Raw genomic sequence first — 23,251 nt, 5'->3', positions numbered from 1 at the left:
CATATATCACTACTACTACCACCATGTATCTTTATTACATTGGCTATAAGTTTTGTTGTATGTACCCCATTCCTTCAGTTGCATTTCACTCTACATTTAATGCTTTCTGAATATCTCCCTGCAACAAAAACAAACAAGTTAAGTTTAATAATAAAATCACTCCATGTGATGCATAATAAAGAATAAATATGCATGTAATATTGTTACCTGAATGGATAATGGTGAAGTAGTTGGCCCATAAAGACCTATGACTATACCTTCTTTATCACCTAGAAACTTGGTAAAATTCCAATTCATGCTTGACCCAACAAACACCCTGTTTCTTTGCTTTAGGAAACTTGTACACATGTGATGCTTTTGGTCTATTAACACAAATCTTTAAATAAAGAAATAGCGGGTTAGACACATTTTCACCATTCAAACATCAAACTTCAATTCGTTTATGAAAATGAGTGATTTATGGTTCAAAACACTTGTATTTTTTGTAAGGATGACTGAAAACTCACCTTCTAGAAGATGTGATATGTGGTGTTAAACCTTGTGCATGTAAATTCTTTCAATTTCTCGCTAGAATCATGCTCTTATTTTCGGAACTGATTGCAAGGAAATGCTAAGATCTCCAGACCTGATCATAGATATGTATCAACACATACTTTATATTTTGATTCAATTCTAGCTCACAAAGTAATATTATTGTTATGATATGAATGTAAAATAATTTGTGACACTATCATTTGTTTTTTGAGATTAGCTTCACAATGATAAATGATCAGACTAGACTCGTTGAGCTAGATGGATAGATAAGTAGGTATTCACTATATGCTTAATTGATTGTCTATAATTGCGATATATGATTATTATTTAAAGTGAATATAATTGGATGGAGAATATAATGTTGTATTATCGAAATTGACTAATGAAATAAATACAAAATTAGGTATTTTTTTAAAGTTTGAACTAATCAACTGATTGTCTGGTTATCTGATACTGGTTATTAACTTCACTTTAAAGCCTTACATCCAAACATCGTTCTCTTCTGGTTGCGATAATCAATTTCGATGGTCGAAGTGAAGAAAAAAGAGTACCTGAGTGAAGTCGAGTGGAGAAAAGATGGAGATTCGTTGTTCGAAGTCTAAATCTCCGATGCATAGTTGTGTAGTGTGGCAGCGATGGTGTTGTGAAGTCGTAGGTAGAAGTAGTGAGCAACGATGGCGGTATCCTGGTGGTGTTGATCGTACATTCGTATGAGAGAGAAAATAGAATGATGGGATTGGGGTAAAAAAATTAATTGGTCTCTGCTCTCTAACGCTTATGAAGTAAAAGGAAACATGTATAAGAGATATGGGAAAATGTCAAATTTCATATATACTTTTTAACAATAAACGCTAATTCATTAAGGAGAGGGGAATAAGAAACATCAATTCAAATTTTTAGTGGCACAACAACATATCATTCAAATCATATGGTAAAACTTTAGTGGCATATAAAAAAATATATAACACAAAATATTGAGTTTTTAATGGTATTTTAAATTTTTATGCCATTAATTAACTTTAGTATTAGTGACATAAATTGTTAAGTGTCATTAAATCTATTAATTTTATAGTGACATATAAAATATGCCACTAAAAAAATACTATAGTGGCATAAAAAAGATATGTCATTAAAAATGTGTGCCACTAAATGTCATTTTATTTGTAGTGAGCTTAGACGCTGTTGGAGAAAACTAACATGGTTTTCACCCACCTGTTCGTCGTCAGAGTAACCCACCAGAGAGAGTGAAAGAGAAAGAGGGGGAAGAATCGATATGAGATCTAGGTTTTAATTGTCAATTTGTTCGTCAGTGTGGGTGTCGTGTGCTAGCAATGCTTCGAAGCAGAAAATCAAAGAATTTGGGATGAATTTTTGGTTAGGATTTTTTAGTTTAGTTTTGATTTTTGATTCTAGTATGAATTTTGGGGATGGATTTCTGGTTAGGATTTTTTTTATTGCAATACTTATTTGCTCATTTGCAAAAGTTTATTGGTTTCATATTTGTGTTTCAAAGTTTTCAACCATCCTTTGAGCTCACCGGAGAAGATAAAGGAGGCAACGAAAAAAACAAACGATGCAGGGAAGCTTTTTGGTCAGAAATACATAGATGACTAGATCAGGTGGTGTGTAATGTGTGTAGATATGTTGTGGATGGTTGTACGTCCTTAGTAATTGTATAATAACAAAAAAAAGAATTATTTAAAAAGAAATACAAAAATAATAAATAATGGTACATAAATAATAAATAATGGTTTTTTTTACAACATCAACTACAAATAATATGTTATTTAGTGGCACACAAAAAGTGCAACTAAGAACCTAATAAAATGTCAGGCTTCTCAGAGAATGAGCGACACACATAATAAGTGCCACTAGAAATGCTCATACTAAAAATTTTTAATGACATTTTTTTGCCGCTGCAGTTATTTTGGCTTTTTGTGGTACTTTTTTAATTGTCACGGTAGAATAAATATTTTTTGTGGCACGTATTTTGTGTTGGTAAATACTAATTCAATTCTAGAAATTTTGTTGTTTTAGTGGCACTTTTTAATTGCCACAATAAAATAAATTTTTTTTTGTAGCACATATTTTGTGTCATTAAATACTAATGCAATTATAGAATTATACTACTAATAGTAACACATTTTTTAGCTATAATATAAAATAAAAAAGTGAATTAAATATAATTAATCCACGGAAAATAATAAAAATTTCGTTATTTTATATCAATGTCAAAAAAGTTTAAATGTGGAATCACATAAACACTAAATATAAAAATAACTAAACAAAAGTAACAAAAAACTTTACACTTCATTGCAATTGAACATCTTCACCAAACTTCATGTATCTTGAATAACTCGAATATAACCAATATTAACAATTCCTTGTCAAATACACAAATGAAAATATCAAGTTTTATTGTAATTTTACTAGGATATTAATTACCTCCTTAAACATGAGACCGAAGATGTTATAGTAACCGGATAATATCCAAACAACAACTTACAAGACAACATTTATTTTATAACTTGTGTTATATATAGGGATATTTTAGTAAAAATTGGACATCGGTAAACTGGGAATATATATAATACAAAAGGGATCATAATATGTTTTACATATTCAAACAATGGGGTGAAAAAGGCATCAACTGGTTCAAAACACCTCGCCAACAGGCGTAGCTGCATCAATATGACAACAAGTTTAGTAAATTGTTACAAAGTTACACATTTGACCGTTGAAGATCAAATATTGACTATTTTAGGACAAAAAATTGATAATATTACATTTCAGACCACTTTATAGTTGTAATATTTGATGAAAGGGTAGGATGGGTGCAATAAGTAAGATTCTAGCAAATTTGGATGGTTGTTGCTTGATTAAGCCCATTAAGTCAAATTCATCTAACCTGTAGTGTATATAGTATATTAGAAGTAATTGCTTACCTTCTTTTGTGTTAAAAATTCTCCATTCACGCTTTTGAGAAGCCATTCCCGATGCTATAACAATCCTGATGGAAAATTCAGACCAAAACATAAAGGTAAGTGAAAAATGACAAAACTACCCTTAATTATGTAAAAAAATTAACAAAAAGAACGTGCAACTTACAACTCTCTAACAATACTTTTATAATGTGTAATGACCTATAAATGAGTACAACTAAATAGTATATAACTTCAAAACAACAATATAATCATTCTTTTAATTGGCATTATTAGTAATTAATCCCTAAAAAACAGCATGTAGGTCCTTGTTTTCTAGGACAAATATATCATTTGCCTTCCATAAAGTATCCTATAAGGTTACAAAATTAAAACGATGAAAGGTTTGAGGTCATTTTGGATGAACAAAGTCAAGAAAGCTTATGCTTACACATCTATATTTTGTTTGCTTCTTTGAGTTTAACTCCTTCGTATTTGCTAAAATTGCACCAAATTACTCATATGATAATCTGCCCCCAATGAAAGTAAAAAAGAGTGATAGATGATTAGCAGCAATAATAAGAACGAGCTGAATGGGAAAAATGCTAATGAGGGGGTATATATGTAAGTTTACCTCACTTGTCTGAATTATGTTTTACCATCCACACGAGTGCATCATGCAACAAGCATAAAGTAGTGCACATCAGTGTCAACAACAAAATCGATCCTTGAAATAAGTTGGAACAACCAAACCAAAGTGCTAAAAACTCAACATCTCATAACTACAAATTACCCAACATATGCATATATCACTACTACTACCACCATGTATCTTTATTACATTGGCTATAAGTTTTGGTGTATGGACCCCATTCCTTCAACTGTATTTCGCTCTACATTTAATGCTTTCTGAATATCTCCGTGCAACAACAACAAACAAGTTAAGTTTAATAATAAACTCACTCCATGTGATGCATAATAAAGAATAAATATGCATGTAATATTGTTACCTGAATGGATAATGGTGAAGTAGTTGGCCCATAAAGACCTATGACTCGACCTTCTTTATCACCTAGAAACTTGGTAAAATTCCAATTGATGCTTGACCCAACAAACACCCTGTTTCTTTGCTTTAGGAAACTTGTACACATGTGATGCTTTTGGTCTATTAACACAAATCTTTAAATAAAGAAATAGCGGATTAGACATATTTTCACCATTCAAACATCAAACTTCAATTCGTTTATGAAAATGAGTGATTTATGGTTCAAAACACATGTATTTTTTGTAAGGATGACTGAAAACTCACATTCTAGAAGATGTGATATGTGATGTTAAACCTTGTGCATGAAAATTCTTCCAATTTCTCGCTAGAATCATGCTCTTATTTTAGGAACTGATTGCAAGGAACTGCTAAGATCTCCAGACCTGATCATAGATATGTATCAACACATACTTTATATTTTGATTCAATTCTAGCTCACAAAGTAATATGATTGTTATGATATGAATGTAAAATAATTTGTGACACTATCATTTGTTTTTTTGAGATTAGCTTCACAATGATAAATGATCAGACTAGACTCGTTGAGCTAGATGGATAGATAAGTAGGTATTCACTATATGCTTAATTGATTGTCTATAATTGCGATATATGATTATTATTTAAAGTGAATATAATTGGATGGAGAATATAATGTTGTATTATCGAAATTGACTAATGAAATAAATACAAAATTAGGTATTTTTTTAAAGTTTGAACTAATCAACTGATTGTCTGGTTATCTGATACTGGTTATTAACTTCACTTTAAAGCCTTACATCCAAACATCGTTCTCTTCTGGTTGCGATAATCAATTTCGATGGTCGAAGTGAAGAAAAAAGAGTACCTAAGTGAAGTCGAGTGGAGAAAAGATGGAGATTCGTTGTTCGAGGTCTAAATCTCCGATGCATAGTTGTGTAGTGTAGCAACGATGGTGTTGTGAAGTCGTAGGTAGAAGTAGTGAGCGACGATGGCGGTATCCCGGTGGTGTTGATCGTACATTCGTATGAGAGAGAAAATAGAATGATGGGATTGGGGTAAAAAAATTAATTGGTCTCTGCTCTCTAACGCATATTAAGTAAAAGGAAACATGTATAAGAGATATGGGAAATGTCAAATTTCATATATACTTTTTAACAATAAACGCTAATTCATTAAGGAGAGGGGAATAAGAAACATCGATTCAAATTTTTAGTGGCACAACAACATATCATTCAAATCATATGGTAAAACTTTAGTGGCATATAAAAAAATATATGACACAAAATATAGAGTTTTTAATGGTATTTTAAATTTTTATGCCATTAATTAACTTTAATATTAGTGACATAAATTGTTAAGTGCCATTAAATCTATTAATTTTATAGTGACATATAAAATATGCCACTAAAAAAAAAATACTATATTGGCATAAAAAAGATATGTCATTAAAAATGTGTGTCACTAAATGTCATTTTATTTGTAGTGATCGGAGACGCTCTTGGAGAAAACTAACATGGTTTTCACATACCTATTCGTCATCGGAGTAACCCACCAGAGTGAGTGAAAGAGAAAGAGGGGGAAGAATCGATATGAGATCTAGGTTTTAATTGTCAATTTGTTCGTCAGTGTGGGTGTCGTGTGCTAGCAGTGCTACGAAGCAGAAAATCAAAGAATTTGGGATGAATTTTTGGTTAGGATTTTTTAGTTTAGTTTTGATTTTTGATTCTAGTATGAATTTTGGGGATGGATTTCTAGGATTTTTTTTATTGCAGTACTTATTTGCTCAGCTACAAAGTTTATTGGTTTCATATTTGCGTTTTACTCGTGCTGCTAAGTTTTCAACCATCATTTGAGCTCACCGGAGAAGATAAAGGATGCAACGACAAAAACAAAGGATGCAGGGAAGTTTTTTGGTCAGAAATACATAGATGACTAGATAAGGTGGTGTGTAATGTTTGTATATATGCTGTGGATGGTTGTACGTCCTTAGTAATTGTATAATAACAAAAAAAAGAATTATTTAAAAAGAAATACAAAAATTATAAATAATGTTACATAAATAATAAATTTAATTAAAAAATTAGTTAATAAGGGCACAATAGTCTTTTTAGATTATACAGAGACTAAAATGCAACAAACACAAAACACTAGGAACCTTCCGAATTAAACGTTGACATGCATCAAGAACATATCGAACTATATCAAAAGTAAAATTAAATAGCTTGTTATTCTCTTTCATCAATAATTTTAAAATGTTAAAATTAAATGGAGATGCGGGGTATCGATCCCCGTACCTCTCGCATGCTAAGCGAGCGCTCTACCATCTGAGCTACATCCCCTAATGAATACTACCTTTCAGGATAGACTTTACAAATCGATCTTCGAATTCCATTCAGGTTTGATCAAATGCTACTCTATTTTCTTCCTCCTTCATCAGCCAATTTTAATCTCGTCAACCGTCGAGAAATCAACTCTCTATCTCAAGTCTGTTTTCAGTTCTCTGAACCTCTTATTTGTAAGTAAAGTTTCTGTTGATTTTTTAGTACCATTTGTTGAACTCAATTTCCATTCATAGATTGTAGTAGTTGATTACAAAACGAACATGATTCTTCACATGCAGCGGCTTTCCCTTAAATAATAGGTTTGATTCATAGCTTCTTGTATTTCTATGCTTTACATGTCCACTCCAAAGTACAGACAACAATGAGGATATAAAGATCGAGTGAATCTGTTAAAAAATCACATCCTTAATTTATGTCAAAATTGAAATACTATCAGGATTTGAGGATTGATGATGACTCTTTGACTTTGCATTGAGTATTGGACCACTTTGTGATCTGTCATTATCTTCTGTACTTTAATCTTTCAATTTAATGTAAGCTGTCAATGATTTATGGTATGGTAGTTTGATGTGATGCTTTTATAGCTTTTGTGAAAAAGTTAATCTTCTTAATTATCCATTCCAAAAATGGAAATTCAAATGCTTTTAAAATATACTTTCACTTTAGATATGATTAGGCTTTAAGTGCTATCACTTCATATTGCTCCACCATGTTAGAGCCACATATTGAACATGATTAGACATGATTTAACAAAATTCTAGCTCTTTCCTTTTTCTTGCTTTTTCCAATATCATGTCTTTGGATATACATCCAAAGTGATTATTGTGACTTGAAGTTGACTCATTCAGATTTGATTTTCTGATTCTTTTCTAACTCATTTAGCAACCTAATGTGATTTGAAGTGCACAAAGATCATATAGAAATATATATCTCATGTATTCAAGATTAACGGATGCTAAGTAACATGTAATAATACCATGCATGACTCCATTCTAATGATCATACAACATACTCTCATCAACTTACTAACACATACGCAATCATCTATAGAATATATGCTAATTTTCCCTTACATTATCAAACTCCCGATGACTTACACAACATTTGTGTCTCATTCGAACCCATTTTCGCTCCATACTTATAAGATTTCGCCCATATGAGATATATAACAAAGTTTACCCCACTTAGCGCACACATCAACCAATAAAATCTTTCAAGACGATAATGATTTAAGTTACTTCCATAGAGCCAAGGCGTATGACGAAAGGTACCCGTAACATTATTCACAATCGCAACAAGCACAGAACTAAGATAATACCCCATAGCCAATGAAGCCCACGAAAGAGAAGTTGCCAAAGATCTCATGCTAAATGGCGCCTCACTAAAAAAGAAATCCATCATGCCAGCTAAGCTAAAAAGATCCGCCGACCCAAGAAACAAATACTGTAAAGAAACCCAAAGAAAAGTAATGGGTAGAGGTTGGGTTGAGTTCATTAGGGTTTCTTGAAACGCGACTTTTTTTCGTTTCTTTTCCACTAAAGCTGCAACTGCCATTGCCATAATCGACAAAAATAACCCTGTTCCTATGCGTTGTAAATGAGTGATACCCATTTCGGATTTGGTTATCTTTCTTGCGAATGGGATGATGACATGATCATACATGGGTGCTAGTATCATAATGAAGATGACAGGGAATACAGGGAGGGAAGCTGGTGGGACAAGTAATGAGCCGATTCTTGTGTCCATGGTGGCGGCTTGTTGGACTGAAAAGGTGGATAGTTGAGCTAGGCAACAGTTTAGCATTATGGTTGAAATGAATACTGGGAAGATTTTTAGGACGATTTTGACTTCTTCTACTTGTTTTGTAGTGACTGAAAATCTTGGAAGATTAGACTTATTGGTAATTGCTCTATTGAGGAAGCTTAGATCTTCTGTTATCTCTTCTTTTCTTTCGTTTGAATTTGATGTTGGAGATACGTTTGTGTTAACTACTGCATTTCTGCCGTTTTTCGGTAAATATTTGTTGAAGATTGCAGCAGCAAGTACCTGATGTAAACATAGAACTTTAGTTTTGCAAGTTATCCAATAAGTGCTAAGTAGGTAGGGTAGACTGTAGAATAAATTAGAGATAGAAAAACGTTGAACACAAAATTAACAGGGTGGGTTGAGATTTTTATAAATTCAGGTTAGGGTTGGAATTTCTAACCTGATACCAAACTGCTAACCAGTTTAAATGTTTATTTTTTTTAGGAAAATAGTCTCAATATTTTGGGTCAGTTTACGGTTTAATCAAAACTTTTATTTTTTAAACAAAAAAGTCGCGAATATTTTATATTTTTCTCAAATTAACGAAATAATCCTTATTTTTTTAATGGAAAATGACAGATTATCGTATAAAATTCGATAACTGAACCTTTTCTGTTCCAAAAATAAATATTTGATTATTCAAAATATTGTGTACATTATTTTATTCTTATAAAATTGAAAACCAAGGAAACAAGACCCTAAAGTGTTGAATATGTTACCATTTGAGACTCTTCTCAAAAAGATGAAAGTTAAATTAAAAGTTAGAAATTTAGAATATAATTTCAAAAGTAAACTTTTACTTGAATTTTTCTTTTTAACTTTGAAAAAGTAATTTTGGTTTGCAACTTATTCGACAAGTGTAACAAGTGTAAGTACTATTTATTTATTCTATGTAACAAGTCTGAAATCTCAACTCGTTTAATTAAAGAGATCAAGATACTACCTTAAATATAGTTGTAATAGGACTTCCATTCGGAATTTTAATTCTGTAAACCATGGAACCAAGTAGAAAAATGGGGATAGATATCAGAATTGCCAAAGTGGAAATACCAAAACCCCATTGCCATCCTTTATTATCTTCAATCCACACAGCAAATGTCACTGCAATGAGTGCACCACAAGCGAGACAAAAAACATAGTAATTGAAAAAAGACGATCTTTTTTTTCTTCCTTGAATGGTTTCTTCATCAAATTGCTCAGCCCCATGAGGTGGAAGAGACCCTTTTATCCCTCCAACACCCAATGCAACCAAATAAAGGCCAATGAACAAAAGTGCCTCTTTACCACCTTCTGTTTCGTGGCACTTTGTATTCCTGTTTGCTGATAAACAACTTTCTGGTTTCAAAGAACTTGAACGTGCTTGCATGGTGAGTATTAGAAGTCCCTGTTTAATAGTCAAATTTGGTCAATGACTTCAACTTCTACATGGCTCTAAGAATCTCTAATAAATGATGCCAACTTTAAAAAAATTGATAAGTACGGATTTTTACAATTTACAATGCTTAATCCAAATTTTACATCTTTTTTCAATCTTTGATCCTTATTTCAAGGTTCCGTATTGATTCTGTAATGAAACATTGAAATAAGGACCAAAATTGATGAGAAACTTTGAAAGAGCGACGAGAAATGAAAAATGTTTCAATTTTCGAGTGAACAGGGTAAAATTTAGAAAGTACATGGACCATTTTTGTATTTTACTCTGTACTTTATGAATTGAGGAATATATGTGCATGAAGAAAACTATAATTTTTGGTTAAATTGCATGGATGAGACCATAAATGTTCATGCCATGACAAATTTCATTGGAAGATACTAGTGTACACATGAATACTTTTCTATTTAATTTTTTCTTCTCTTATACGGATATATGTGCATGGACCACATATGTGATAAGGGCATATTCGTCACATTGAGTAAATAGAATAAAAACAAAACTTTAAGATGTCATTAGGATTCTGGTTGAGAGAGGTATTATTTGTTGAACTCCTACCACTTAATATCGCTTGCATCAGCATGAAGTCATGCACAGTTCATTCTTGAAAGTTAAGCATTAGAATACGATCCAATTGTGATAATGAAGCATATGCAAAAATGATAGAATGTCCTATTCCTAATTCCCTTTTATTATGGGAATTGAAAAAAGGATGCCATGAATATAGATAGTTAGTTTAAACTTTGTAATCATTCCACTCTTTAGTTTTTATTACACGTATTTACGAATAAAATGGATGAAAATGGATTGTAATAAGAAATAAGGCAAGACTGATTACAGAATGGATAGTCATTAGTTTTTAATTATGAGCGTTTCATTAATAAAATTGATGAAGATGGAGATATGAAAAGGATTAAGACAAGACTCGTTGCACAAGGTTACAAACAAGCAGAAAGGATAGTCTATATATGATGATACCTTTGCCCATATATTGCTAGGCTAGAAGCTATATTTTGCATACAGACGTCAGGTGGATGTTAAAATACTTTCGTAATGGAAGAAGTTTATGTCAAACAACCTCCAGGGTTTTTGAAGATCCCAAAACATCCGGATGATTTTTCTTCAAATTTTACTAGATCTAGCTAGTTTAATTATTGATGCAAGTGTCAAGTAAAAATATGACTAAATAATCTTTCTATTTTAAAGTTCTTACCGCGAGTTCAATTATAGCACTTATAAGATAAATGCAATAAGTGGTGAAGAAAGCATCGGCTAAAAATCCACCAAGGAGAGCAAGGAGGAACGCTGTCCCCATGAAATTGCTAACAATGTTTGAAGAACTTGATGGTGTATAATGCATGAATTTTGACAAATATAGTACAAGGTTGCTCGCATTCGCCAGATATGCTAGATTCTCCAATACCTCCACAACTATATATTTTAACAAACACAAAATCAGAACAAATCAATACATACATACATACATACATAAAACAGACTTACCTAAGACAAAAGAAGCTGCAAGTATTCCACCGTGTTTGCCTTCTATAGCTGGTTTGTTTCTCCAATTGACATACATGCTAGATTTGCTGATTTGGCATTCTTGGTCCTTAAAGAGAAGCATAAAACAATAAATGTTAGAAGAAAAAAATGTAGAATGTGGAAGAGGTTTTCTTTTTAAACATAAGTAAAATGGAGATACCATATTGCTATGAAAACTTGAGATGATCTTCCTATCTATAAAGTTATGATTCTTTAATGCAAAGAGGGAATGATGCATGGCATGCTATTTATATGACAATAAAGGGAGTTTAACCCCACCTGGAATGGTCTAGACACCTTGAAAGCGACTTCATCCTCTAATGTTTTAACCTATTGGTATGGAGCATTGAGGTCTACCACTCTTTTATTTATTTATCTTTTTGCGAAAACGAAACCTCGACCCTTCTAAAATTAGAAGAAGTTTCAGCCACTTATGTATTTTTTTTATTATATACTACTCCTAGTGGAACTATGGTGCTATACATAGTATGAGAGTATGAAATTACTCAATTAGTAATCTATAAATTAGTGTGTTCTTTTTCGTTAATTTTCATAGATATTCGGTTTGTCCGATGGAATTGAATAGACAATTACTGAACGAATGTGGTTCTTTTGGTTTTGTTAAATTTATTCCTTAGATGGCATGTTTTTTTTTTTTTTTTTTTTTTTTTTCTCATTCAATCATGGGACGGAATTAAATTTTCAATATAAGCCATTTTTTTTTTGTTTTTGTTTATTTGGTATGCCGTAATTAAAGAGAGAATGTAATTTATTCTATTAGACTGATTTTCATTTTCATTCGATGGATGTAGGCTGTGTTTTTACCATTAATTTCTTTAGGAAATTAATTGATATATTATAATTACAAATTATTTTTATTCATATATTTAACTTTCAATAATACAAATATTAAATTTCTAAAACGCCATTGGGATACCTTACACAGTGACATTCTGGCCTTCGTCAGATACTTTGAAATGCATGGAAATCTTGCACCTGGGTGTAAATTTTCCTTCATAACACTAGTTCCAAAAATTAAAGACCCCCTCCTTCTAAGTGACTTCTGCCAATTAGGAATAAGATGCCTCTACAAGATCTTTGCAAAAACACTTGCCAATCGCCTAAAAGGAGTCATCGGCATCAACATTGACGAGGTTCAAACAACGTTTGTGGAAGGAAGAAACATCTTGGACGGTCCACTCAAGGTCAACGAACTATGCTCTTGGGCTAAGAAGACACGCAGACAAATGCTTCTCTTCAAAGCCGATTTTGAGAAAGCCTTCGATTCAGTCAATTGGGAATATTTTGATTCTATTCTGGAGCAAATGGGGTACGGTACGAAGTGGAGATTATGGATCAAGGGCAGCCTATGCTCCGCTCGTGCCCCTGTTTTAGTTAATGGATCCTCGACTGAAGAATTCCCAATGGAAAAAGGGGTTCGTCAAGGTGACCCAATATCCCCCTTCTTATTCATAGTAGCAATGGAGGGTCTTAACATAGCAATGAAGGCAGCTTGTGAAAAAGCCTCTTCACTGGGATCGAAATCCCAAACTCAGATTTATCTATCTCCCACTAATTCTATACGGACGACGCCTTATTCGTTGGAGAATGGAATAACAAAAATATAAAGAACCTAGCCCGTATCCTTTGCTGCTTTCACGTTGCCTCTGGTCTAACAGTAAACTTCCACAAGTCAAAGGTTTTGGGGATTGGTGTGGATCCGGTTGAAGTTAATCCTTGGGCATCCCTTCTTGGCTGTGAACCGACTTCACTCCCATTCCACTACCTTGGGGTCCCGGTGGGGGCAAATATGAATGTCAAAAAACACTGGAGGCCAATCATTTTGATTTCATTTAAAACTGTCCTCTTGGAAGGCCCAAACTCTTTCATTTGGTGGACGACTAACATTGATTATGGTAGTGTTAGGTAATCTCCCCATATATTTATTTTCACTGTTTGTAGCCCCGATCGGTGTCGTTAACGAGCTTGAGAAAATTCAAAGACGTTTCCTTTGGGGAGGCGACGAGGAAAAATATAGAACAAATTACACGAATGGTCCTTAAGGTTTTGTTTTTTCCCTAAATTAGTCCCTATGAAACTTTTTTCCCTCAGATGGTACCTACGGAGCAAACATTGCACACAAAAGGCCCCTGTGACTAACTTTGCTAACAAATTCTGTTAAGTTTTTTTAAATGGCAAAAATACCCTTTGTTTTAGGTACACAGATAGTCCTCTCTCTCTCTCTCTCTCTTGAAGAACACATATACAGACATTAAAAACTATACTCCCTACAACCAAAATCATTGTTTGCGATCCACCCCACCCGACCAGTTCCCTTTCTCTTCTCCTTTTCTGAATCCACGAAATCAAGCTACTCTAACCATACCTACAATTGAGAAAAGGAAATCAAAATTGAGCAGATGAAAAGGAAAACCCTCACCCCCACTCTCTTCCATTTACAGAAACGAAATCAGATCAAGCAATCAGAATATCTAGTCTTGAGCAACAAGTAACAAGTAAAAATAGAGAAATTTTCTCTAATCTGATATGATCACGACTAGAAAAAGCTCCAATTAATAAAAAAAATCATGAGATTTTGATCTTTAACCGGTAGAAACCTAACAAAAACAAGAGTTCAAGTACAGAAAATGGAGTTTGAGGAATTACTGAAATGAAAAGAAGATCGAAGAGAAGATGATGAAGATCGAAAGAAGCAGAAGCTGATATGGGAAAAAGACGTCAGGGAAGTTAAACCCTAGCCCTCAAATCACTTTTTCTCTAATGGATGTGCCACCACTATCGATCTCATATGTTCTCTTCAAGCCACCTTCTGCAGCATCGACCATTCAACAATAAAATCGACATCAAGCCACATTCAGCGGAGAAAACGATTTTGTGGTTCAGGACCGCCGCCGGAGAAGATGGATCTGTGGTTCAACATTCAGCATCACTATCTTCACCCACGACTTCAAAGATCGCCGGTGGAGTAGGTTCTGCAGTCTAGACTTTGATTTCCACAAAGAAATCAAGAAAGAACAAACCCAAATAAGTTGCTTTTCAATTTTGATTTTCAGGTTTAGATTTTAACAATCAAGTAAGAACAAATATCAATAGGAGACGGGATAAAAGGAGTAAGTGGATGAGATCTATAGGTTAGAGAGAGAGAGAGAGAGAGCCACTTTTTTTAATTTCTAATTAACAAAATATTAAAAATAAATAAATAAATAAAAACAAAGGGCATTTTCGTCTTTTCACACACACTTAACATAATTTGTTAAGAAAGTTAGTCATAAGGATCATTTGTGTGCAACATTTGCTCTGTAGGTACCATCTGAGGGAAAAAAGATTCGTAAGGACTACTTTAGGGAAAAAAACAAAACATTAAGGACCATTCGTGTAATTTGTTCAAAAATATAAGATCCATTGGGTTGCATGGGAAAAGGTATTGGCTCCTAAAGAATTGGGCGATTTAGGGGTCGGGTCCATGTGAGCTCTAAACCTATCCTTAATTACCAAATGGTGGTGGAGGCTTAGAACGGAACACTCGTCGCTTTGGAGGATCACGATCAAAGGCATCCATAACTTAAAAAACAAGTCGGCTGGTCAAATCTCCAAGGAGTCGATATCGAGGGTTTGGAACAATGTCGCTAAGATTCCAACTGAGCTCCAAAAATGGGTATTGAGTTCAATGATATATTCGTTAAGAAGGTTTGTGCAGGTGATGACACCCTTTTTTGGCAGGATGTATGGAGTGGATCAGAACCGTTGAAATCATCTTTCCCTGGTTTATATGGACTGGAACGAAATAAGAAGTGCAAAGTAGCAGATAGGGTAAATCCTGGCGGTTTCTCGTGGAACTGGTCCACACTCCATCTCAGTGATGATCAGGCTCAGGACTTGCAATCCTTATTGTCTAGGATCGATCTCTTTCAACCTTCTGCTTCAGGTGATCATTGGAAATATAGACTATCCAGGGATGGTGATTATTATGTGAATGTGTTGAGGCATAAGATTGACAGGTCATCTGCACATCTGGGTGTTCATTGCATCGATTGGATTCACGAAGTTCCAATAAAAGTACTATGCTTCGTCTGGCGTGCCTACCTTGGTAGAATTCCATATGCTTGTGCACTACTTTGCAGGGGAATACAACTCAGTTCTCTGGTTTGTAGCTTCTGCTCCTATGTGGCGGAAGATGCAAATCATATATTGGTGACCTACCCGTTTGCGAAAGAGGTGTGGGTTTGGATCCTTCGTTGGTGTAACGCGGACATCCCTCAGGTTAATACCGTGGCAGATGTTATCTCCTCCGTTGGGAGCTAGAAAGGGAGTCCTAAACAGAAGAAGTACTTAATTACGATCTATTATGGAACCATATGGCTGATTTGGAAAGCGCGATGTGATAGGATCTTCAAACATCTACTAGTCTCCCCGACCAAGGTTGCGGATAATGTTAAATCACTACCTTCACCTGGATAAACATAAAAATAGGAGATCTCATTTTCATTATAAGTGGGTCTATTGGTGTCTTAGCCCCTTCATTTGTAATTGATTCTCCTTCTTACACCCTGTAACTTTGTATCTTTGTGCTTTCTGCGCTCCGTCTAGCTTCTTGCTAGTCGTGGGTTGCATTTTAATATATATATATATATATATATATATATATATATATATATATATATATATATATATATATATATGTGTGACATCCCCATTTTCACGGCCAGAAAAGACTGATTTGTTTATGCTTTGTTTAAAAATCAGAGTAATAATTTAAATAAAAGAGTTGCGGAATTTGTTCCCAAAACAAAATATGATAAAGATTTATCAAATCATTTCCATAGAAATGTATTTCATTAAAAAGACTCGGGATGTCATGTTCGATACAGATCAAAAGCATAAACAGTACAACATAAGTCTTACTTAATTATTTCGTATTTACAGGCCTAAAACCCCTTATCTCTCATCCAAACATCTATGCTCATGCGCCACTACCTGTAATACAAGAAACTGAGTGGGTCAGGCTTGGGAGCCTGGTGAGCACATAGGGTTTCAACCCACAATAATTAAGTTTATTAACTTTATCAAACCAATCAAAACCGATTACCCCTTCCTGTTATCCTCACTTTACGTCCCTAAAAGATCTAACACAAGGGACCTAGTCTAAGGACTTTCATCGGGGTGACAACACATGCTTCGGGGGTTCCTCAGCAATTCATGTCAAATAAGGAAACCATGTGGGGGATGGAGTACTGCTGGTGAGAACACAATTCAAATAAACACCTACAGGTTGCGAGCCTGCTAGCGTTCCATTGGACTGTCTAGAATAGTCCGTGGTCGCCATCTATACTCCGCTAGATGACTGGATCATCAATAACATCTATAACGAGGCCTCTCATTATTTTATTTTGTCACACAGAAACTATTACATCTACCCATGTTTTACCCAACACATTTTGTAGATATAAAATACATATACAGTTTAAATCATTTAAAACATGTATAAAATCGTTCATCCAGCATAGATATCAAGTATACAGATAATATGCACACGTAGCACGTAATTTATATAAAATACTTCATATCTATGTGTAAGATGAAAGTAACTATGCACTCACTTGAAAACGTGGTGATTCCGAACTCAGACAGCGCTTCGTTACTCTTAAAACAATTTCATTTGACAGAACCTAGTATCATTACCACTAGGGTTAAGTCTAACATTCACCGAGACTAATTAATAGTATAGCTCTTATTACTATTATATAAGCGTTAAACAATACTCTTCACCCACTATATACAGACAGGGGCCAGACATAAAACACCGGATGGCAGGACCATTTTGGCATATAGCACTTCTGAAATCCAACAACCCTATGTGACCCTTTAAACCAGATTCCCCGTACCGCGAGTGGTTAAAAAGATATTATAGCGACACTTATATAACCCATAATAATAGCCTAAATAATTATTATAAAGTCCTAATAACGTTACTATAATTAAATAAAACCTATATTAAAAATAGCGTAGGCGTAGCTCACTTACAGCGGGTTTTCTTGAAAACCGGGCTCCGCTTGGAGCAGCGTTTCCGAGCCGAAAGACCCTTTTTCTCGGGACTCCGGGAGCCTCGGGGCTTCTTTCGGGTGCTAGGGGGTTTACCTAGACTTTAGGGGGCTTCTAGGGCTAGAGAGAGAACTTAGAGAGAGAGAGAAGGCTTTGAAAGGTGTGAAGAAAGTGGCTGCCCTCGCAACCTTTTTATAGTGCGAACCTCGGACGTATGTTGGGCATACCGAGGCCCTACGCTGGGTGTAGTCTTCGCTCCGTACAACATGCGTCGGATACAAGGTGGGGCGACGTGGCTCGTTTTGGTTCGCAGAAGACAGCAGTACGCGAGGCGTTATAAACCTCGTACACAGGGCGTAAGGAGAACGCTGGGCGTCCGAAGACCTACGCTGGGCGTACCCCTCGCACAACCTTCGTGATTTGCACTTCCGACTTCAAAAATTTGTATCTTTCGCATACAAGCTCTGTTTTCGACGTTCTTTATATCCACGCGTAGGCGGGACCGTACTCTACAACTTTCCTTTAGACTCCGTCGGCTAATTTTGGATTTATTTTAAAAGTTGTATTTTTAACAGGCCGGGACAGGGTTGGTCTGTTAAAAATTCATAACTCCTTCATCCGACGTCCGTTTTCGTCTGTCTTTTTATCGTTACGCTAATATTAATGAGGTCTTCGATTCTCGTTTAGGTTGTGTCGGCTAAAAACCGCTCGATCTAATATTCGAACTTTGGGCTGTACACTACTAAGTCGAAACTTCGAAAAATCATAACTTCCTCATACGAAGTCAGATTTGAGCGTTCTTTTTATGCACACTCTCGGTTTAACGTATTCTACGACTTTCGTTTAACTCGCTAAGGCCAAATATCGCTCTATCGTAAATTTACTATTTACGCTTCCCGGTGCCGTGCCGGTTTCGTCGCGAAACTTCGACGGGTCATAACTTCTTCGTTATAACTCGGATTTCGGCGTTCTTTATATGTACGGAATCCTTGTAACATATGCTACAACGTTTATTAAGACTATTCATTCTAAATAGTCTTTTATCAAAAAGTCGTTTTCGACACTTATTGTCTCTAAATTGACTAGCCCGGATCTACGGGCGTTACAATTATCTCCCCCTTATGATGATTACGTCCCGAAATCATCAACGAAATAGGGCTTGTATAATGACTCCATACGTTATCTCTTCATCCTAGGAAGTAATCGTAACTTCCATGTTGCTTCGAACGAGTATCTAACTCATAGACTCCTTGACTACAGGCGGTGCTCGATCTTACACCTGCTCCCTATCTCGCATTAGACTCCAAATTATGACCTTCAAGTCACAATCTCGATCCTTACTAGAGACTCCTTCTTCTTCTTAACAAACTTAAGAATAAATTTTTTGATTTCTATAATAGATTGATGTGCCTCGTTCTAATGACCTCTCGTCGTATGTTGCAACACTTAGACTCAGGTCTCTTAGAGTCAAATTCCAGAACAGACTATACCTTCCTTCATGTTCTAATGTGATATAATCACATTCTAGTACGTAGCACTTCTAACTACAAGTTTCTTACTTTAACAACGATCACAATCGCTTTGACTATCTTTTACTTCAATCTTCTGGCTTAAGTCAGATGTTACATCAAACTTGGTTCTCCGAACCACGTAACATGCTCCTCGTAGTCGGACTGAATTTGATATGACCACTGGGGTCGGAATAACAACAATTTTCTTAGTTATTACCGAAACAATGGTAACAACATACTTGAATAAAATGGTATCAATTACTAGCTTCTTGGTAACCTTGTGACTTTCCATGATCCAAGTGTGAGTCCTGTGCTTCCGGTAGTATAGGCCTCTACTACCTTTCACCCTACTCATACTCGTCCCAAGTATTGTGTCGCAGTTCACCCAAGTCACCATACAAGAAAATCACACAACAACTTGACACATCAGATAACAAAACGAGGGTTTTATATTATTCCTTGAAACGATTACATAGGTGTTCAAGTTCAACCTATACTATGCCTCTAATAGGCTACACCACGTGGTACTATCTACACGACTGCTTCATAGATCCTCATTCCTGATCCCTTTCATTGCCATCTACTTCGTCAAGGATCATATGGAACGCTCTTGCCTTCGGTTTCGGTGGAATGTTTGGTCTTGACGCCTCTTTCTTCTTCGGACAATCCTTAGCAATGTTCCCTTCTTCACGACATTCATAACACATCCTTTTGTTGGCGGTGCACTCGTTGGCGTAATGCCCGGTCTTCCCACACTTGTAGCAGGTCACTTCCTCGCTACATTTCCCGAAGTGCTTCTTCTTGCACTTCTCGCACCATTTCGCCTCGTTTCCTCCTCCACTAAACTCTTTTGAACCAGACTTGATCTTCTTATTGTTGGTCTTTGCAGACCCCTCGAACTTCCTCCTCTCGCCAACCTCAACCTTGCTGGCAGCTCTTCCCTTAATCATATCCTCCACAGACTTTGCAGCCCAGATAGCTGCCTACAGAGTAGGTGCCTGACGCACTGGCAGCGCGTGCTCCCATGGAAGTCCCTTTTCGTACTTGTCGATTTTCTTCAGCTCATCCGGAACAAGACGCAAGGCGAACTCCATCTTCTCTGTGAAGTTGTTGGTGTATTCATCAATTGACATCCTTCCTTTCTTCAAGGTCAGGAATTTGTTCTCTAGCTCGAGCAGGTTTTGGGATGAGCAGTACTTGTGTTTGAACTGCACTAAAAACTCTGCCCACGTCAGTTGTAGGGGCTCATTGGGGCTTAGAGTCTTCCCCAGGGTATTCCACCAGCGCACAGCGCTTCCTCGGAACTGACGTACTGCAAAGGTGTTCTGTAACTTGCCTCTGCAACCACACGTCATGAAAGCTAACTCTATCTCCGAGATCCAATCCATGACTCCGATCAGATCTTCCTTTCGAGTAAAAGTCGATGGCTTGCAAGTCAGAAAATCCTTGTACTTGGATCCATTCCTCTCGATTCCGTCATCCTGGTTGTTTTTTTGAACTATTGGTGGGTTGGCTTGACCAACGGTCCCACTGTAGTTCCCTCCTTCTGACTGACCATCGTTCAATTCAGGCTGTTCCACTGGCATTGTAGGTTCGTCCCTATTTTCATGCAACATCTGCCTCATCTCTTCTCGTTGTTCAGCCAACATAGCCCGTATCATGGCTTGTACTTCGGCCATTGTAATTGGCTCAGGAGCATATGCTACAACAGATATTTGTTCAATCGCTGGTGGTTGATTCCTGTTCCCATTTGCATTCTCGGCTCTACTGCGGGTTCTCGTCATTTTGATCTTTACACCGAATAGGGTGAATTTAGATCTTTATGTAGGATAGACGTTTAATTTATCCTTATCTGTCCGAAACGTTTACATGTTAGTTCTAATACCGTAGACGTACGTTTAGAATCCTAAACACATAAGGTTTCCAGATCCGGTCGGCAACAGACCATAGATCCGAACAAATAACAGCATATCAGGCACAAAGCATTTAGCACATAAAAGCAGTTTCGGCACAATTCCTAAAATAAACTAGTGCTCACACCTCACAATCATCGCTTAGCATTCTAAGTTTAAGTTTAGAAATCCTACAAATTCCTAGTTCGCTTAAACTAATGCTCTGATACCAACTGTGACATCCCCATATTCACGGCCATAAAAGACCGATTTGTTTATGCTTTGTTTAAAAATCAGAGTAATAATTTTAATAAAAGAGTTGTGGAATTTGTTCCTAAAACAAAATATGATAAAGATTTATCAAAGCATTTCCATAGAAATGTATTTCATTAAAAAGACTCGGGATGTCATGTTCGATACAGATCAAAAGCATAAACAATACAACATAAGCCTTACTAAATTATTTCGTATTTACAGGCCTAAAACCCCTTATCTCTCATCCAAACATCTATGCTCATGCGCTACTACCTGTAATACAAGAAACTGAGTGGGTCAGTCTTGGGGGCCTGGTGAGCACATAGGGTTTTCAACCCACAATAAATAAGTTTATTAACTTTATCAAACCAATCAAACCCGATTACCCCTTCCCGTTCTCCTCACTTTACGTCCCTAAAACATCTAACACAAGGGACCTAGTCTAAGGACTTTCATCGGGGTGACAACACATGCTTCGGGGGTTCCTCAGCAATTCATGTCAAATAAGGCAACCGTGTGGGGGATGGAGTACTGCTGGTGAGCACACATTTCAAATAAACACCTACAGTTTGCGAGCCTGCTAGCGTTCCACTGGACTATCTAGAATAGTCTGCGGTCGTCATCTATACTCCGTTAGATGACTGGATCATCAATAACATCTATAACGAGGCCTCTCATTATTTTATTTTGTCACACAACAACTATTACATCTACCCATGTTTTACCCAACACATTTTGTAGATATAAAATACATATACATTTTAAATCATTTAAAACATGTGTAAAATCGTTCATCCAGCATAGATAACAAGTATACATATAATATGCACATGTAGCACGTAATTTATATAAAATACTTCATATCTATGTGTAAGATGAAAGTAACTATGCACTCACTTGAAAACGTGGTGATTCCGAACTCAGACAACGCTTCGTTACTCTTAAAACAATTTCATTTGACAGAACCTAGTATCATTACCACTAGGGTTAAGTCTAACATTCACCGAGACTAATTAATAGTATAGCTCTTATTACTATTATATAAGCGTTAAACAATACTCTTCACCCACTATATACAGACAGGGGCCAGACATAAAACACCGGATGGCAGGACCATTTTGGCATATAGCACTTCTGAAATCCAACAACCTTATTGGACCCTTTAAACCAGATTCCCCGTACCGCGAGTGGTTAAAAAGATATTAGAGCGACACTTATATAACCCATAATAATAGCCTAAATAATTATTATAAAGTCCTAATAACGTTACTATAATTAAATAAAACCTATATTAAAAATAGCGTATGCGTAGCTCACTTACAACGAGTTTTCTGGAAAACCGGGCTCCGCTTGGAGCAGCGTTTCCGAGCCGAAAGACCCTTTTTCTCGGGGCTCCGGGAGCCTCGGGGCTTCATTCGGGTGCTAGGGGTTGACCTAGACTTTAGGGGGCTTCTAGGGCTAGAGAGAGAGAGAAGGCTTTGAAAGGTGTGAAGAAAGTGGCTGCCCTCGCAACCTTTTTATAGTGCGAACCTCGGACGTACGCTGGGCGTACCGAGGCCCTACGCTGGGCGTAGTCTTCGCTCCGTACAACATGCGTCGGATACAAGGTGGGGCGACGTGGCTCGTTTTGATTCGCAGAAGACAACAGTACGCGAGGCGTTCCAAACCTCGTACACAGGGCGTAAGGAGAACGTTGGGCGTCCGAAGACCTACGCTGGGCGTACCCCTCGCACAGCCTTCGTGATTTGCACTTCCGACTTCAAAAATTCGTATCTTTCGCATACGAGCTCCGTTTTCGACGTTCTTTATATCCACGTGTAGGCGGGACCGTACTCTACAACTTTCCTTTAGACTCCGTCGGCTAATTTTGACTTTATTTTAAAAGTTATATTTTTAACAGGCCGGGACAAGGTTGGTCTGTTAAAAATTCAT

The 23,251-nt window shown here is 36.0% G+C and overlaps 2 protein-coding genes and 1 non-coding gene across 3 annotated transcripts; 1 reads left to right on the top strand and 2 right to left on the bottom strand.

Moving 5' to 3' along the window:
• Nucleotides 1–6,745: 6,745 nt before the first annotated feature.
• Nucleotides 6,746–6,818, bottom strand: TRNAA-AGC (transfer RNA alanine (anticodon AGC)). Its single transcript has one exon. It is a non-coding gene; the product is annotated as a tRNA-Ala (tRNA).
• Nucleotides 6,819–7,736: 918 nt separating this feature from the next.
• LOC145108175 (protein NRT1/ PTR FAMILY 4.6-like) lies at nucleotides 7,737–11,812 on the bottom strand. The gene is made up of 5 exons (XM_079045179.1): nucleotides 11,762–11,812; nucleotides 11,563–11,668; nucleotides 11,273–11,490; nucleotides 9,571–10,011; nucleotides 7,737–8,867 (listed from the first exon to the last, which is right to left on the bottom strand). The coding sequence occupies exons 1-5, from the start codon at nucleotides 11,762–11,764 to the stop codon at nucleotides 7,899–7,901; spliced, it is 1,737 nt and encodes a 578-aa protein (XP_078901305.1). The 5' UTR covers nucleotides 11,765–11,812; the 3' UTR covers nucleotides 7,737–7,898.
• A 3,461-nt stretch (nucleotides 11,813–15,273) lies between these two features.
• On the top strand, nucleotides 15,274–15,924 carry LOC145105797 (uncharacterized). The gene has a single exon (XM_079042875.1). The coding sequence runs from the start codon at nucleotides 15,274–15,276 to the stop codon at nucleotides 15,922–15,924; it is 651 nt and encodes a 216-aa protein (XP_078899001.1).
• The last annotated feature ends 7,327 nt before the right edge of the window (nucleotides 15,925–23,251 follow it).

The sequence above is a fragment of the Lactuca virosa genome, chromosome 4, assembly GCF_052849685.1.
Source record: "Lactuca virosa cultivar CGN04683 chromosome 4, Lactuca_virosa_CGN04683_v6, whole genome shotgun sequence".
In the NCBI taxonomy this organism is placed as follows: Eukaryota; Viridiplantae; Streptophyta; class Magnoliopsida; order Asterales; family Asteraceae; genus Lactuca; species Lactuca virosa.
Note: the sequence above shows the minus strand (reverse complement) of the source record. Positions and strands in the feature narration are given on the sequence as shown.